The 17981-nt window shown below is 48.7% G+C and overlaps 5 protein-coding genes across 5 annotated transcripts; 2 read left to right on the top strand and 3 right to left on the bottom strand.

Moving 5' to 3' along the window:
- Positions 1-4700: 4700 nt before the first annotated feature.
- On the bottom strand, positions 4701-5093 carry QC764_0081310 (uncharacterized protein; the record flags this gene model as incomplete). Its single annotated transcript, XM_062940798.1, has 1 exon — positions 4701-5093. The coding sequence occupies one exon, from the start codon at positions 5091-5093 to the stop codon at positions 4701-4703; it is 393 nt and encodes a 130-aa protein (XP_062799218.1).
- A 1126-nt stretch (positions 5094-6219) lies between these two features.
- On the bottom strand, positions 6220-7242 carry QC764_512207 (uncharacterized protein; the record flags this gene model as incomplete). Its single annotated transcript, XM_062948445.1, has 4 exons — positions 6220-6497; positions 6565-6574; positions 6649-6979; positions 7071-7242. Coding segments are annotated over 4 exons (531 nt in total), but the record flags the coding sequence as incomplete, so codon positions are not given.
- Positions 7243-8283: 1041 nt separating this feature from the next.
- QC764_512205 (uncharacterized protein) lies at positions 8284-10394 on the bottom strand. The gene is made up of 5 exons (XM_062948444.1): positions 9696-10394; positions 9414-9645; positions 8941-9358; positions 8777-8887; positions 8284-8719 (listed from the first exon to the last, which is right to left on the bottom strand). The coding sequence occupies exons 1-5, from the start codon at positions 9768-9770 to the stop codon at positions 8329-8331; spliced, it is 1227 nt and encodes a 408-aa protein (XP_062799216.1). The 5' UTR covers positions 9771-10394; the 3' UTR covers positions 8284-8328.
- A 455-nt stretch (positions 10395-10849) lies between these two features.
- QC764_512200 (uncharacterized protein) lies at positions 10850-12808 on the top strand (the record flags this gene model as incomplete). Its single annotated transcript, XM_062948443.1, has 1 exon — positions 10850-12808. The coding sequence occupies one exon, from the start codon at positions 10850-10852 to the stop codon at positions 12806-12808; it is 1959 nt and encodes a 652-aa protein (XP_062799215.1).
- Positions 12809-14454: 1646 nt separating this feature from the next.
- QC764_512190 (uncharacterized protein) lies at positions 14455-16544 on the top strand (the record flags this gene model as incomplete). Its single annotated transcript, XM_062948441.1, has 4 exons — positions 14455-14719; positions 14777-14957; positions 15020-16443; positions 16501-16544. 4 exons carry the CDS (start codon positions 14455-14457, stop codon positions 16542-16544), a joined length of 1914 nt encoding a protein of 637 aa, XP_062799214.1.
- Positions 16545-17981: the final 1437 nt, after the last annotated feature.

The following is a 17981-nucleotide window of genomic DNA, read 5'->3' as shown; positions in this document are numbered from 1 at the left end:
CAAGACCCACGAGCACTCTGCAGGATGCAAGATGCTCGGGGTGATCGAAGGCATAGCACGACGAGCACTCTGCAGGATGCAATGTGCTAGGAGGTGATCGGGGGCATAGCACGACAAGCACTTCAGGGCCTCAAGGTCTATATATACGGAGGAACTGGCTGGCGTAGATAGACAGTTCCGCAGTATGCAATACAAGTCACAATCGTTAGTATTCAGACTATTGTGATAGAGACAAGCCATTGTTGTACACTATTTAGCTGTACCGAACTAGGATTATTTAGAAGTGCCTTTAACTAGTATCCCTTTTAGAGGTTCTGGATAGGGGTTCGTCACACGATACTATTCTAGATAGTGCCGAAGCTTTAACGGTTCTATAAACTATTAAGATGTCTAATAGTAATACTAAATCTCGACTATATTTAGAAACTTAACTTAGATAAAAGCTATTATAAAACAATTCGCTGGTAATTATCTTACCTACTCTAAATATAAAATATCCTTATCGATAATAAACTTGCTTTAATATCGAAAATACTATATATATTTTAATAAAATATATAAAGTCTTTTAGTATTTATTTTTCTCTTATCTCTAATAGGGTAAAGCTTAGTTTACTTAGCGACGTAAATAGTCACTTAGTTTTCATTATAGAGTCGAAATTATTAAAGCTCTGGGCAGAGATACCTATACTGTTCGAAAATAATCTAAACAAACCCCTAATTAAGGTAACTATATCATTTAAAAGCTCCTCTAAGCGTAGTTACTGTTTCCTCTTTATGGATTTTAATAACGATAAAAGTATTATCCGTAGCAAATAGTCGGGATAAGCTTTATAAAAAGAAAGCTTAACCAGATAGATAAGGCCGATAAAGAAGGTAGTATGATAGATATAGGGGGTAGAGCCAGAGCTCGCTTTTATTTAGGGCCGGGCTATTAGTTGCTTGTTTTGATTTTAAACGTAATATATAAGAGTCGGGACCTCGATCGATAAATTAGATAGTTTACCTCGGTTCTTAATATAAATAATAAAATAGGTGCGAGATTATGGATACGGTATGTATGCTAATAGGAAAGATCTTATAATATCCCTGTCGAGATTAACATACTTGTTAATCTAGTATGCGTTAGGTTTGTGATAAATACTGCGAACCATAGACTATATTTCTAGATACTACCCATGGTTGGGGGTTTTGGTTGCTAGTAGAGGGCGGTCTACCGTTAAGCCAAACGGACGGGGCCCTAAATCGATTCCCTAGAATTAAAGCCTCGCTTATAAGTTGTAGGATAAAAGTCGGCCGGTGGGAATGCAGAGGATCGTCTTGGGCGTCTTGCTATTATTAATCGTCTGACCTCACCCCTGCCTTCTCTGGAACCGTGTACCTTCGTGTGAGTCGGAGGACTTTTTGAGGCGACCTTATCATCAAGCATCTGACTAGCTAGATAATATATTCCTGTGGCCACACTTGCTCGAGAACTGGTGCAAAGATTTCTGTGCTTCTACCGTATCGAACCTACTCTGCCACAAAAGACAAATAACATACGGGAGACTCTCGGATGACCCTTGTTTAGGTACCTTGTGTACCTAGACACATGCAACCGAAACTGTAAATTCAATGCTTGTGTATACATCGGGAGTTAGATGTAAGTTATAGTTGACTGAAAATCTTAGCCGGGCTGATCTGCATGTGCGACCCATGGCTGCAGCGGTGCTACCACAACAGACATGGGATGAGAAATAGACATGGAATAAATAAATCTCTAGTTGTGACCATGAGGTACCAGGTTCCCGAGACCTTTCTCGTCCACCCAGCGTAACTTTAAGATGTCAAAAGCTACCAACGACAAAAAAACTTTGATTTTGAGGTAGGGTCTTAGAGATTTACTCTCACCCGCTCTCTTATACCCGGTCCCTTTTCCACCATTAATGGCATTGCGGGACGGTTTCCGGACGCCAGCACCGAGATCTTCAGTATACTGATTAACGCCCTTTACCGCAAGTATAAAGATATTCGGCTTCCTCGAACGTTGCAACATGCTTAAGGCGTACTCAGTTGTGAATCTAGCGGCAAAGCTTCGTTAGCTAGCTATTCTAGGTCCATGTATAAGAGCTATACTCGCCGTACTTCATAGTAATTTCCGTTTTATATTGGACTTTAACCTAGCGGTAGCCGCATCTATTGCGAGCTATTTTGGAGATAAAGAAATCCTGGTTTTGGTTACTAATTAGCTCGCCATGCGTTCGAGACTTAACTAGGAAGGAGGCCTCGTATTAATATTAAAAATAATTTTATACTAGAGCGAGGGTAACTCATTGACTCCTCTTCTGCTTAAGGATACTGTGATCTTACTTTTAGGTTAGTAAAACGCCTTTACTATGATTTTCAGTTATTAATTTGCTTACCTACTAACAATAGATACCATTAAGACCATAAAGGAAGCCTATTTCCGTCGAACTATTAACTTATTCCGTTCCGAAATCGAGGGTAAACCTAAAGTAAACGAAGCTTTCGACGTACCTTTACTCTCGAATATACCTAGAGTCCTTTAGGAATTTCGACGAGGGCTTATAGGCATTAATAAAATCGACCAGGGCATTACTAAACTGGTTGCCTATTGTTATATATTATACCGGATATATACGATTTTAATTATTAACGTACGGAAAGAGCTTGAGATACCATACATGCAAAACCTTCTCGAAAACTGGTTTAGGGAGGTCTTTTTCTCTCGCGAGATGTATAACCTTCTCACTCGATAACGTCGTCCTTTCGTTCGGTTTTTGAACCCTGTGCTTATAGCCATTAAAGAAAACAATATTATTATAGGGCAGAAGTTTAAAACACGGTTCGTCTCTACTAGCACTAACTCGCAGCTACTTATTTGGAAGCTTACGGCTGTATGCACTCCTAGCGACTCCCTTCGGGAAGAGCCCTACCTTTATCAAAAGTATAGCGAAGATAATATAGTGTTTTATCTTTGCAGGCTTAATCCATTTACCGCCGGACTTGTTTATGGCTAGGTGCTGGCGATGTTTGGTGTCCACGTATATATAGTATATCCGACCGTCTAGATTAGGTTGTTCCCGAAATAAACACCGTTTTCTTTACGTACTTTAAAATCCCGACGAAAGATCCTGATGACTCGGACTTGGGCTTAGATTCGAGTACAGAGAAGGCGCTCGAATTCACGACCGCTGCGTTACGATAGGTAGGCATTATGGTGCTCCGCATTTAATTACGTATAAGTTCGAGTCCAGGAACGTAAGGGATAGCTTTCTGTCCTTTATGGTAAATTAGGGCTATGGTGTACTGAGAGTTATAAATAGGTGAGTTGATTTTCTTTACCACTGATTCGAAGTTCTAACGCAGTATACGTATATATTTCCCGGACTGGTGATGTGCGAGGAAGAATTTTAACTCTGAGAGCAGACGCGTTCTTGTTATCGGAAAGTCTGATGTTCTAGGTCAACCTCTTGTTTGGAGGTAGCTGGCAGTTAGATAGGTAATTTGTCCTTGCAACCAACTTGATCACAGTACCGATCCAACCCAACTTTCATTCCGTGACCGTAATGGTCTGGAGCTGAGAAGAATATACCAGTAGACATCAGAGAACAGAGATGATGTGAGGTGGGTGGTTTAGCCCTGGTAAGCCGCGGAACATTTCCTTCCCGAACTTTCAAGGCGCCCACAGACTCGCCCGCAGCGACTGGGCGGTTGTGATTTGACCAAACCTTTCATACTTCATAGTCCCGGCCTTAAATTGACAATCGATCTCCTGTTTTCTGTCCCGAGCTCACTCACGAACTTCCTTTCGAACTACCTTATCTCATCTCACATCACGCCTCCTCTTGTGATAAAGATGATGGAACACGAGAGCTTGTAAGTACCTTGGCAGAAAAATGACGTCTGGACTCAACTAATTCTTATTAGACCGTTCTAACTACAAATGAATGCAAATGGAGTGTATGTTCTTCCTGGTCGCGGGAACAAATGTCGCCCATGTGTCTTTTCCGCCAACTTCCAATGCTCCTCTCTCATTTGGCGCCTCCATTCCTCCCAATATTTATCCAACCGTGTCAAATAATCCAACTGCTCCTCCTCCACTATCCAACGTGGCAAAAGTAGGGCTAATTCATCCCGCCCATGTTGGCGATAAACCCACCTTTCCGACACAGTCTCCACCGTATCCGCAGTCTTGGGTTGAGTCGTGGGTTCAGTCGCTGCGTCGCGAAGGCAGTCACTGTAAAACTCGACAACGCCGCAGTCTTTGAAGAGAATAACAACATCCTGATCTGGCAGCCGGCTGCTCTCCAAAATATCTCTTTGAGGCATGCGATTATGTCCCAAGAAGAACATGTAGCCGGACTTTGGATCGTACAGCAGAAAGCAGACTGGACCAAAATGGTTGGTGAAATGTTGCTCTATTCTTTTGGTATGTTGCTTTCTTGTCTTCATGATTTCAGCTCAGTCGGCTCAATGTGGAATAAGACGAGGTAGCAGGGGACGACTTGTGCGGCGAAGCTTTACAGAGTGAAGGCTGTTAGATAAATAAAGCATTAGAAGACACTGGTGGCCACAAAACTTGTCTTCCCCGATTCCGATCCGTCTCGGTGAGTTGCTTCAGTCTCCGCAGGCCCTCCAGGCTGAGTCATCCGGTACTCGACCCCCACTGTGAGACGATACGTGGACAGCCCGAGGCTTCTAGCCACTCAGATACCATGTCAACCCAACGAGTTCCAAGGTTTGTGAAACACAACCTCTGCTCAAGGCCTTGGCTCCACAACTCGGCCCAGATCTGTTTAGCTCGCTCGAGGGAAGGGCCTGACTCGAGAGAGGTTCAAGGTATTGACGAGCTGCTCCGAAATTTCCTTGGAATCGATGCAGTTTGCCTTTCATAAAGTCCAAGCGCGAAGACATAACAGTCTGAAGACTCGAAGGCTGGGCAGCATGACATGGTGTCCACTGACCGACCAGTTTCCAGGCCTTAGATAGGTGGCCAAGTTCGATACATTGTTGGGCGCGGAAAAGTACCGCCTCTGCTCGCTGGTTATTTCCCTTTCGATCTAGCCCAGGGGATGGCCAGACGGATGCCATTTGCCTACTAGCTAGAGCCAGGGTAGCTGTGCGGATAGCGATACTAAAATCAAGCGGCGACGGCCCTATTCGGCCCGCTAGGGTTTTCCGCTATTACTAGTGTATGCTCTTTAAAGGCGTGGTCCCCGAAATGCGACATGGAGATACACACTTCAATCGTGCTGGGGACCTCCCCCGGTAGTAGTTATCCACGGGAAGCTGTATAACAGAGGGACTACCAAAGGGAGGAGCGCGTTTCCTTTCTCGATATATCTAGAGGATTAATACCGAGTTTGCTGCGATGATGGGGAATGGGGCCTTACCTAACGTCAAGATCAAAGATAGGAAACCCATGGAAAACAAGCCTCGCCGAATCCAACTGCCCATTTAAATAGTTAACGCTGTTTTGAATAAATATCTGTGAGGATTCTGGTAGTTCGAAATTACGGTGTGCCCACCACGGGTCCTCATGGGGCACTAATGACCCAATCGTCACACGCACAGCATGGGTATCGATTGCATCCATCACTGCCTTAACCAGTCGGCCTTCGTCGGAGAAAATGTCAAGAAGTTGGATGGCTGTTCCCGTGATTTGTTTCCGTTTTCGTTCCATTTTCGAAAGGGAAAAGGGCTCGACGGAAAAGGTCACCGGGCACAGGTCCAGGCTCCAGATATGCGAGTAGTCGCAGAAATTGCCGGACATCCTCTCGTATGTCGCCTAGCGATGATATGGTTTGATATAGCTTACCGCAGTAGCAGCGCCACTCGTGATCCGTGGAAGCTTGCATCGTGACCCTCGGATGCTAACGGAATTCTGTGGACTGTTGGTCTTGTGAGTTGGTGCGGGGTGTCATTGACGATATGCATCTAACAGTGTGTTAGATAGTTAAGTGGATACCACGATACCCAGTCTTGTCTGTTCCAGGTTCTGCGTGCACTCTGATTGGCGAATTCACGATTGATTCAGCAGCCAGCGGTTAATGGCTGTTACTTGGACCCAAGGGACCTTTTTGAGGAATACTGGCGTCGGCCTGTGGCAATATGGGTGAAAATATAGTGGTTGGCAAATGGGAGGAATTGTGTTAAACTCTGAGTCTCTGAGCAGGCATATAAATTCGTTATCCATTCCATTTCGTGATGTCCTATCCATGGCATTTCCCTTGGCCCATCTCGATGTTTGACGGTTCACCCCAACCTCGTTTCCAAAACTCTCTGTGGTAATGCAAGCTATCATTTACATTCTACTGTCTGCCTTCTTCCAATCCCATCCCTTTCACTCACATGTTCCTTAGGTTTCAGGGGGAGATAGAAGAGATCTTTTCTCTGTTGCCAAAGCCTGATCGATCTCCCTCAGAAGAGCTGAGCTTATACACCAGGCAGTGTGACTTTGGGTAGGTTCCCTTATGTTCAAGCATCATTTTTGAGCTGTAAGTTTCGCAAGGGATTAGTCCAAGCCTTTCAAAAAACGACGCAGGGGGTCTCTGAGACTTACCCAGGTGGGACTGTCTTGATTGAACAAGTTCAATGGGAAAAAACAGATTCCGGATGACATAGTCTGCCGAACTGGTTATCTTACCAGCCTGGCACTGTTTCACCACGCTTCCCTGGAAGATGAGCTTGGATAGGCACCGTGATGTTGACTGAGCGACCGTCGCGAACATGAATGGGAACTATTACATCTTGAAGCTGCCGGCACAGATGCCTCTGCTTGTAGAGTTTGTTTAGAGAGGGGCTCGAGGGGCGTGGTAGAATGAGGGGATCGAGACAACTGGTTGACGATCGGTACCACTCTCCTCGTAGCTCGTATGGCCCAACCAATGCTTCATGATCCTCGGCCATCTCGTGCCAGCGCAAAAATGAGGGAGCCGGCCAGGAGGAAGCCAACCACGCTGGCGATGCCGTAGAGGCTGGAAACATCCAGATATTCGGGCTGTTCCTGAGGGTTAGTGCCCATCCTTCCAGAAATCACCAATGACGAGAGGATATCCTGTGACTGACCATGATTGTCAGAGATTGTAGAGCTAGGCTGAACTGAAATATGGATATGTTCTCCGGGCAAATAACGGTGTCTGAAAGCGATGCGGTTGCAAATGTTGGCGATGTCAAAAGGTCGGGAAGCTAGCGAGAGAAGAAATTGATTGGTGCGTATTTTGTGGCATGGCAACGAGAGGTCTGCATTGAGATCGAAACTCAAGCTCGAGATATAGGAGCCTCGGGTTTAAGGCTGCTCCAGCTCATTGGACCTTGGGGGTTGCCAGCTGATATCACAAAGGGCCTCCGCTCCCATGACATGGAGAATACGGACAGAGATTTCTTCATAGTGACCTGACGTTTTGTCTGCTTCATAGATTACGACCGAAATGGCTTACGGGCTCATATCGTGAGCTGTTCAGCATGAAATCTGATCAGACTAAGCTGTTTAAGAACATGGATCCCTCCTCACATTATTCCACAACTTCTGCCTAATTCTCGGGGTTCTCTTGAACCGGCACTGTCGCTGATGAAAGGCAGTTCATTCCATTCTTACAACTAGATACCTTACTGCCGCGACCCACTGAGGTAGCCGTGAAAAGTGAATCCGGACCTCCAACGCTCTTGTGAGCGTTCCTAAAATTCCGACCCTCTCAGCCGCTTCACATACAACCAGTGTTCCAGGTTCCGTTTCAAATTACCAACACCGAGGTCCATCCGCATTTTCTCTCGAGACGAGTTTGCTCTCCAAAGCCCATCATCCTCCCAGGTCGGTCAATGCTGCTACCGGGTCCCATACTTCTGTTTTCCAACAACTTAGGTTTTTTAAAGTAAAAGACATTATAATGTTTTACATTAAAATATTTCAGTAATACTGATTTCATTTATATCTTTATTAAAGAAAAATTAAATTTTTAGCTCTAGGTAAAATCTTTTATACGATCCTATAAGTAATCTATTTGTTATATAAAATAGGTAGTTAGAAAGATGGGCACCAAAAAAAAACGTACGGGGCACCAAACCATTCGTTTTCAAACCATTGCGGTATAGGTTATAAGTTCAGTCCTTGTTGTACAACTGGCTCAACAGGGAGCTTGGACTAATCTGGGCTGATTTGTTTGGGTCTGCAGGATTTCTTAGTTTACCTTTCCATAGTTTACAACAATCAACACTTTTATACCAACAGAACCTTCAAATTGACATATATCTTTTCCTAAATATAAGAATGAGGATCCAGTTGCCATTAACAAGCTCCCCCTCCTCTCATTCACACCCACCACCCCCCTCACGTCAAAGCCAGCGGGCACCCCAAATTATTATACTCAACCCCAAACAAGCTGATCAAAAGCGCCTCCGTTGCCTCAACCAAAGGAGTAACAATGCCATTCAGTGTGCTCGGAACCGGCCTCGAGAGGATCTGATACAACAAACAAGTGACATCCTGGGCAGTGGTATTGGCATTGAGCGCACCATCATTGATGTAAGGAGGGTGGTTGATGCCAATAAACTCCCCTCCAGCATTGCCACCAAAGCCAACTGGGTTCTTGGTGTACATCTTGAAGATCTCCGAGGCGATGTCTAGCAGGAAGTAAGGCTTCTCGCGGTTGACCCAGTTGGAGGGAATACGCTCAGGGACGCGGAGGTAGTTGCCGTCTGGGAGGCGGTGGGCGCCAAAGCTTTGACAAGATTAGCATCAAAGGTGATGTGATGGATGGACAAGCATCAAAACTTACAAAGTGGCGGTGTTGTGCAAGTTGGGAACATAGCCCTCATTTCCATTCGGCCAGAGTTCGTAGAGGAAGGAGGCGGCGCCGTATTGGAAGAGGCCGAGGATGGGGAAGTAGCTGGAGTCAATGGTTAGGGGTTGCCTTCCGCTGCTTTGCATGTCAAGACTCACAATTGTGGGTTCTCAGCCTGGCACTGATGCCACCGTTCATGACGGTACTTGGAGATTCGGTCAACGTCAAAGAGCCCACCGGTGGACTGTTCAAACATCTTGAACAGGGTAGTGTTGAAGCTGAAGTTGTCACCACCGGCAGCGAAGAAATCATTCCGGGTGAGTGACGCGTCGATCTCCATCTTGCTGTGGCCGTTCAGGCCGGGCTCGCTGCCAGTGATGATTGGGCTCCACGAGGTACGTGTGGTGGCATCACAGCCGATGGACAGCTTCTTGGTGACGGGATCTCCAAGGCCAGCGACGTAGATGGCGTAAAAGGCAAGGAAGTTCGCCAGGTCATAGCCAACGTTGTAAACGTTCTGAAGAGCGTCGAGTAACTCGTTGTAATCGGTAATACCATCACGGGCAATAAAGTTATCTACGTAGGTGAGGGTTAGTAGAGTCCCTTCAATTGTCTTGCTAAGCGCACGCACGATTAGCCAAAGCATTCAGTCCAGGGCAAGGACCTCTGATGTCTTTGTCCGTCGGCGGCATGAAGGCATGGGCAGTATCGCCATCAGCAGGGACTTTATACCCCCCTTTGCCTTTGCCTGGGAGACCGAGCTTTGCGTGGTTGTAAGGGAAATCTGGGTCCCATCTGGCAGCTGGCTGGTGATTAGGGTTGAAGGGGCAAGTCAGAGGACCGCCGGGCTGGGCACCACCGGACTTGGGCATTGTCAGTGAAAAGCCATGTCATGGAGACGAGGCAGACGTACCTGTTGGCGCTTGTCAGCCATCCATGGGAGGGCATTTGCAAGGCCCACGAAGGGCAGAACCTGGGCAATCTTCATGCTGACTTCGAGTACCGAGGATGCTGTTGCAATCTCAAAGATGCCCGTTCGGAGACGCTCGTAGAGTCCTGCTTGATCTTTAAAAGCCTAGGACGATGTACTTCTTGCCGGTTCGGTGACGCCCGAATTCAAAGCAGGACAGGCAGCTAGGAGCTTCCGAATCCAAAACCTTCTTGCGAGCCCAACCTATCGCCATGTTTGCAAAAATAATCACTCCGCTGAAGCCTGAAAGCGCTTTGATCCAGCAGATCATTGCCGTGTGAGGTTAAGGTAGAGGGCACTTCACCATGACATGTTCGTCAAGGAGAGAATTCCTTGGAAGATAGTCTTTTTCGAATTCGGATCTATCCCGCTCGACGAAAGAGTTTCCAAATCGAGACGATGTTGATAGGACTGAACCTACCGTAGACTTTGGGGTGAATGTCACGGTTGCAGTGGGGGCGGGCTGTACCGCTGTCGTCCAACCGTTGGGTGCAGCGATTTGTGATGTGTTGCAGGGGTTTATGCAGGAGCATGGCTTTATTGATCGATAAAGCTTGATGACGTCTATCATTCCCGGGTTCCCGAGCCGCTTCTACCCACGCCAATCACAAATGAGACCACCAAAAATACCTACCCCGGCAGGTCTGGGGGTACTAACACAAGAGTTTTGACAGCTCGGTTTAGGCGGATAGATGTGGAGTTTGTAGCCTGGTCCGATGGACCTGGCGATGTAGACCAAATGCCAACTTCTGGCTTCCATGAAAATGTTCAGTTGGCTATCGGCTGTCCCAGTGGACCCCCGGGCAGTTTCCTCCGAGTTCGACCCCACTAATCAGGGTTTGCCCTCCAAGAGACAGCCTACACCACTGCCAGCTGTGGAACGCTTCAGCTTCCATGCGAGTTGCAGAAACAAACCTGGAAGCTTGTTTGTTTTGCCTTGGCGTTTGGCTGAATACCAACCTGACAACAGCTGGCCCAAGCGCGGTACCAACACTGCCATGATACTTCAGAGGGCGGCGATGGCTTCCTCATTCCCGTTGTGGACAGTGGTTCCTCCCTGATCTCCTCACCACGACCTGCACCCTCCGCTGCCCATCATGAGGTTCAGCCTCCTCTCTTCCTGCCTGGCATTCTCGGCCAGTCTCATCGCTGCTGTCCCAACATTCCCCAACGCACAGTCGACTCGAGATGTCGATTCTGAGTTTGACTATGTTATCGTGGGCAGCGGTGCGGGCGGCGGCCCACTCGCTTGTCGTCTCGCCATGGCCGGCTACAAGACATTGCTTCTTGAAGCTGGCGGCGATGCCAACGGCAACGTGAACATCTCGGTTCCTGGGTACCAAGCCGTCGTCACGGCCGATCCCAAACTCAGATGGGATATTTTTGTCAACCACTACAAAGACCAAAACCGCGCCAAAAGAGATCCCAAATATGTCTACGAGATCGGTCCTTACGAGTATCATGTCGGTCCTAATCCTCCTCCTGGAGCCAAGGACTTGGGCATCTTGTATCCTCGCGGCAGCATGCTCGGAGGCTCCGTCACTCACAATGCCCTTATCTGGATCATTCCTCACAAGCAAGACTTTGACACCATCGCCACCATCACTGGCGATGACTCGTGGGCCGCAAGCAACATGAACCAATATCTCAACAAGGTCTACCAATGGCTTCCAAACATGCCCACCGACCCGACCATTTTGCTCAGAGATCTCCCTCTGGCTCGGCACCTCGTCGCTGGAGCTAACGCCGTGGGAATCGACGTTCCCGTCCTTACGCCGCTGGCCAAGCTGTCCCAGCTCTTGCTCATGAGCCCCAATAGCCGGGTCAACCCAGCAAGAGATGCCACTGAGGGCTACTTCCAGGTGCCCCTCACCATGAAGTTGGGTGAACGATCCGCGGTCCGGGAGTTCATCCTCAAGACCGTTGCAGACGGCCATCCCCTCACCGTGCGGACAAACACCTTTGTCACCAAGATCAATTTCAACACCACCGGTTCCAAGCCTAGAGCTACGGGGGTGGAGTACATGGAGGGCGAATACCTCTACAAAGCCAGCCCCCTTCACCGCACCAATTTCGGCAAGAGGGGGTCTGCCAAAGCCAAAAGAGAAGTCATCGTTTCTGCCGGCACGTTCAACACCCCTCAGCTTCTGAAGCTAAGTGGTATCGGCCCCGCCCCGGAGCTCCTACGGTTTGGCATCCCCATCATCAAACACCTCCCAGGAGTAGGAACCAACATGATGGACCGCTACGAAATTCCCGTCAACGTCGTTCACGAGGACGATTTCTCTATTCTTGACGGTTGCACGTTTGATCTCAAGCCTCATGATTTGTGTCTGAAGCAGTGGCTGGACAATCCTTACATCCTTGCCGCGAGGGGAGCTTATGCGTCCAACGGACTAGCAACCATGATGCTCAAGCGGTCCAGCTTTGCCTCCACGTCAGACATTGACCTCTCCATCTTTGGCGGGCCGCTCAATTTCCAGGGCTATTTCCCCGGCTGGCACGACTTTTCCGTCCGTGATCACAAGCACTTTTCCTGGTACAGCCTCAAAGCCCACACGCGAAACCGCGCCGGGACGGTGGAACTCAGATCAGCCGACCCCTTGGATCAGCCAGAGATCAACTTTAACTACTTTGACACTGGCACCACCGCCGGCGGGGCTGATCAGTTGGACTTGGGGGCCTTGATCCAGGCAATCAGGAAGTCAAGGGAGGCATTGGCGGATTACTACAAGTTTCCTATTTTGGGGGGGACTAACTACACAGAGGAGAAGCCAGGGGCGCATGTGCAGAGTGATGAGGCTATTGGGCAGTTTATCAAGGATGAGGCTTGGGGTCATCACGCTGCTTGTTCTTGTCCCATTGGGGAGGAGGGGAACCCGATGGCGGTGCTGGATTCGGAGTTCAGGGTTAGGGGGGTGGATGGGTTGAGGGTGGTGGATGCGAGTGTTTTTCCGGATATTCCGGGCATTTTTATTCAGAGTGCTATTTTTATGGTTAGTGAGAAGGCGGCGGATGTGCTGATTAGGGAGGCCAAGGCGGCGGATGGGGAGTAGGTAGTGTTTGTTTAGCGTTTGTTTAATTTTGATTTTGTGTGTTGTGGATCTTCATGGTTGTGATCGTGCAATCTTGGTGTGTGAGAGGCTTTGAGCTGGTGAGCCATGCCGCGCTGATTGGTGTCAGAGATATCACCGTCGGGGTGTTGAAGAACTCATGCATGTCATGGAATGTGACGTCTGTTCCTGATTGCCTGGCCGCTGTCTTGGTGGCGGACCTGTTGGGGTTAGCATTGGGAGGACTAACCGTTTGTGAAAGTGTCAACTGCCGATCATTTCTTCATGGGGTGCATGGTCTGATCAACAAAGTGGGGGGGAAACGGTGCCTGATTCTGCAGAGATCCAGATAATGCACAAGAGTGGCTGGCTGATGAAACAAGGATGTACTACACCAGAAGTTTCTGTACACTAGCTGACTAGCCCTGCTGAATTGGTTGGAGGTATTTTGTCTCTTTGACTAAAATGAGGATGATCTGATGATATGATACTCCACGTGTCCCGCGTCTGGCAACCGACATTCGTTACCGCCAGGCCGGATATGGTAAGGCTTCGAGAGACTGCAACCCTCGTGCGTCAGCGGCTTGGTTGACAGCAACATGCTGGGAGACACCGTCGGTGACAGTGCATTTGCAGTACTACGTTGAGATGACATTGCCCTGAAAACTTGATGTGGGTGGGTTCCATCATGCACAACATCGCCAATCATCAGATCTCAGCTGAACCGGAGTAGGTTGTCTGATGGTTCTGGTTGGTCCAACCAAGCGAGAGGAAAAATTGGCGCGGGACGACGCCACTTTTGTGGTACAGCAGAGCAAGGAATTATACGCCAGTAGTGACTGGTCCAAGGAACCATGATAGGGTGTAGCTCGGGAAGTTGGCATCCCCAGTGAAGCACAATTAATTACGGGAGCTTACATGACTTGGCCCACGCTATGACCGGGGAGAAGGAAGATAGCGTACATAATGGCAGCCCTCGATGTGATTACTCCGGTTACATTGTCTATTGTATTGCGGTTTTGTCCATGGCAGGATTTCCTGAAGTCCATTTAAGGTAGTTCAACAAATACGAATACGTCCCGTGTCGATTCTTCAGTCGGCAAGAAAGGGACAGCTCGCTAGCGAACATGTTGATCCGGGAGGATCTCGAAAAACTTGGAAGAAGGTGGATTCGTGTTGGCCGGAAAGGCTTCCGAGTTCCCACTTCGAAAGATGGAAGCAGCCTGACGTCTATCACTTCCAAAAGTGCCATAGCTCAAAGCCCTTGACTGTTCAGCTCATTCTCTGCCGCAGCGGAGACGGCTTCAACAGTTCTTTTTCCAGTCGTGCATTCTGATCTTCACAACCGATCGCGAATATGTTATCTTGAGAAGATAGAAGCTAGCTTGAGCTCTTTTCACCCAGCGCGGGTATTTCCTCTGGACCACTGATGTTGTGGGGGCACTTTGTGTCAAGGAAAAAGCATTTAGAAGCGGACTTACCGAGTTCGCGGGTCGATAGATAGTGTATAAGGAGCTGCTAATCCCCCTGACGATCATGTCGAGTCTGAACCACGTCGTTGAGGTTGCTTTGACTTTCGGTCTGCAGTTCCGTCATCGTCAGACAGTGCGGTTACCTATCAACACGGGAAAGATACCCTCTGTTTCACGATGCTTCTCTCCTGGCTGTCCTTCACAGCCGCGGTCGCCTCAGCGGCTCGCATCCCACCCCGCCAATCCCAACAACCAAATCATGTTCTTGAAGACTTTGTTAACCGACTCAGGAATCTTATTCCTGACTCACTGGGCGGCTTAACTCCTGTGCTCGGGACATCAACGGAGTATGAGTATGTGGTGGTGGGCGCAGGCACAGCGGGTACCACACTTGCTGTGCGTTTGGCCCAGAGCGGTGCCAGAGTTGCTCTTGTTGAAGCAGGTGAGATTTGTTGTCCTTCCGTTGCTGGGCTTGCTGACCTGACTTCGCACATTCAAGGCAGCTACTATGACCTGACGAATCCAATCATCAGCAGTACCCCTGGGCTAGATGTTCTGCTGATCGGCAGCGATCCCTTGAATTCCAATCCCCTTGTGGACTGGAACTTTGTTGCCAAAAACCAGCCAGGTACAAACTTTAGGGACATTCATTTTGCCAGGGGAAAATGTGTGGGCGGATCGTAAGAACCTTCTTACTGGAAGACAGCTCTCTTCTGTCACATAACTGACTGTTATGATACAGATCAGCCCTGAACTTCATGATCTACCAGCGTCCAACAGTCCAGTCGATGCAGTTGTGGGCCGACTCTGTCAACGACTCAAGCTACACCTTTTCCAACACTCTACCGTACTTCCAAAAGAGCGTCCAGTTCACACCACCAAACATGAACAAACGCTTCGCCAACTCCACACCAGGGTACAACGCCGCAGCGTTCCCGGCCACCAGCAACAACCCTCTTCACGTCTCCTTCGCCAATTACGCGCAATCGTTTTCCACCTGGCTGAAGGCTGGTTTTGCCACCATCGGGATAGGCGAGACACCGGACTTCAACAGCGGCAGCCTCATGGGAGCTCAATACTGCACCTCCACCATCCGGCCGGTAGACCAGACCCGTTCCAGCTCTGCGTCTTCCTTCCTCAAGACGGCTCTCGTTAACAACCTGTTCAACCTCAAAGTCTACACCGCCACCCGCGCAGAAAAGATCCTCTTCAACAGCAACAAAAAGGCCACCGGTGTCCGTGTAAAAACAGGGCTGGTTTCGTACACCCTATCCGCAAGCAAAGAAGTCATCATCTCCGCCGGCGCCTTCCACTCCCCTCAACTCCTCATGGTGTCAGGTATCGGCCCCGCTGATCAACTCCAAGCCCACAACATCCCCATCCTATCCAACCTCCCAGGCGTAGGCCAAAATATGTGGGACCACCCCACCTTCGGCCCCTCCTACCCCGTCGACCTCATCACCCTCACCAAAGAAGCCCGAGACCCAATCTACCTCGCCGAGCAATTGGTTCAGTACACAACGAACCAATCCGGCACACTGACCAACCCCGTCGCGGACTTTTTAGCCTGGGAGAAGATCCCCCCTCCCCTCCGCCAAACCCAGTTCTCACCATCCACCCAAGCAAAGCTCGCCCAGTTCCCACCTGACTGGCCAGAGGTAGAATACATCTCCGGCGCTGGCTTCGTAGGTGACTTTAGCAACTTTTTGCTTGTCCAGCCCTCAGACGGGAGGCAATATGCTACTATTCTCAACGTCCTAAACACTCCCCTGTCAAGAGGGAATGTGACGATTACTTCTGCTAGTACGGCTGATTTACCTGTTATCAACCCTGCTTGGTTGACGGATCGGGCGGATCAAGAGTTGGCAGTTGCGGCGTATAAGAGGGCGAGACAGGCGTTTACCTCTAGTGGGCTGGCGCCGATTGTAGCCGGGGAGGAGGCCTACCCTGGGCCGGGGGTGCAGAGTGATGGGGAGATTTTGGAAGCGATTAGGAATAGCTTGATGACGCTGTGGCATCCGGCTTGTACGTGTAAGATGGGGAGGGATGGGGATCCGATGGCGGTGTTGGATTCCAAGGCAAGGGTTAGGGGGGTGAGTGGGTTGAGGGTTGTGGATGCGAGTTCTTTTCCGATATTGCCGCCGGGGCATCCGCAGAGTACTGTTTGTGAGTTATCGCCCGTTGGATGCTCGCCTTGGGGGTCGGTTGGCTAACGTGTGGTAGATATGTTGGCGGAGAAGATTGCGGATGATATCCTTCAGGGGTAAGTTCAGGGCTGATAGTATTGGTCACATCAGTAGGTGTGAAATGTCGAGCAATAGCCACACAGATCGCTCTCGGCATTCATGAACAATTGCCTCTCTCTTTTGTCATATATACACCATTGACTTGATGTTCACCTGCCCAACGTAAAGCGCTACCCCGACGACATAGATCTGAGCTCGCCAGGTTCCACAGCTTTCCACATCATCTTTACCCCTTTCCTGTAGATATCACTCTCGATAAACTTTGTGCCATATCTACCCTCCTGAATCCCGTGTTGCCGCCTTCTCGGTGGTGGTTGCTGTTTGGGGCTACTGATTTTGCCAGAGCAGTGAACTTCCCGACACGTCATATCCGCGTGACAGTCGAGTCGTAATTAACTCTTTTTTCTGTGCCCCTTTGTTGCCATACCGGTGGAGGTGGAGGCAGGTTCAGTATTTCTTCGATTAAACGCGGTTGAGACCGCATTATATGCAACGGCAGTTCAGCTGTACTTGGTCTCGCACTTGATTTGCGAAGCCTACGTCTTAGGTAAGCCCCCAGACCCTGGCCATCTTTTCGGACCAATGAGCAGCATATGTACAGGACTCCGCCGGTGACAGCGAGTCCTAGCACAAGGTAATGAAAACGTGATCGAGCTAAAACACTTGTACTAAGGTTAGAAGGCTCAGTCTTCCGTAGGGCAATGATGTTGCTTACCATTTCTTTTGGCGAAGAATAGGGACAACGTTTGACTGGGTAGGTACTTGGTTGTCTTCACCAAGAGGACTTAGTGTTGAACTCCAGTTGGGAGGTTGACCTCCAGTTCGAAATGCGAGAATCTGGAACTTCTTGTCAGCAACTCAAGGGCAGTAAGGAAGGTTGAGCAGTGGCCTATAAACATGTTACGGGAAAACAGGAAAACAGAGATTTAGAAAATCAATAAATACGATGATAACCGATGGAGTGAATACATGGCGAGCGTTCGCAGCAATTCACTTCTCCAGCACCACAACCAGTGTTTCCAAGTGAATTAAATATTAGACGCTGAAAATTGTGTTACTCCAAATTCCTTCTTCAACACTACTCACAGCGGTCAAACGACATCTTGTACGTGAGATTTACCGTTGGAATATCGAAATCGAAAAAGCGATCATTGCTGAATGGCTTTTGTGTTTTCAAGGGTCCTCGTCAGATATATTTGTGCCTTCGTGTGCAAAGTTTCTATCTGCGCTTTCTATTGTTAGCTACCTTTATCTATTGTCAAGCCCACGCTCCTCCTTGTGCTCCTGTTAATTTGCTCCCTCCAGAGTAAACAGCTGCAGTTTCCAGTTCTGGAATTAAGTTGGATGTGTTCTAGAGGTTAGGTCAAAAATAGCTTGGACTTTGGAGAATTACGCATCAGGGTACACGAGTTATGACTGTCAAGTGGATGTGTTTCACCTAAGATAGTGCCCCAGTGT

The sequence above is a fragment of the Podospora pseudoanserina genome, chromosome 5, assembly GCF_035222485.1.
Source record: "Podospora pseudoanserina strain CBS 124.78 chromosome 5, whole genome shotgun sequence".
NCBI lineage: Eukaryota > Fungi > Ascomycota > Sordariomycetes > Sordariales > Podosporaceae > Podospora > Podospora pseudoanserina.
This window is presented reverse-complemented; position numbering and strand designations above follow the sequence as displayed.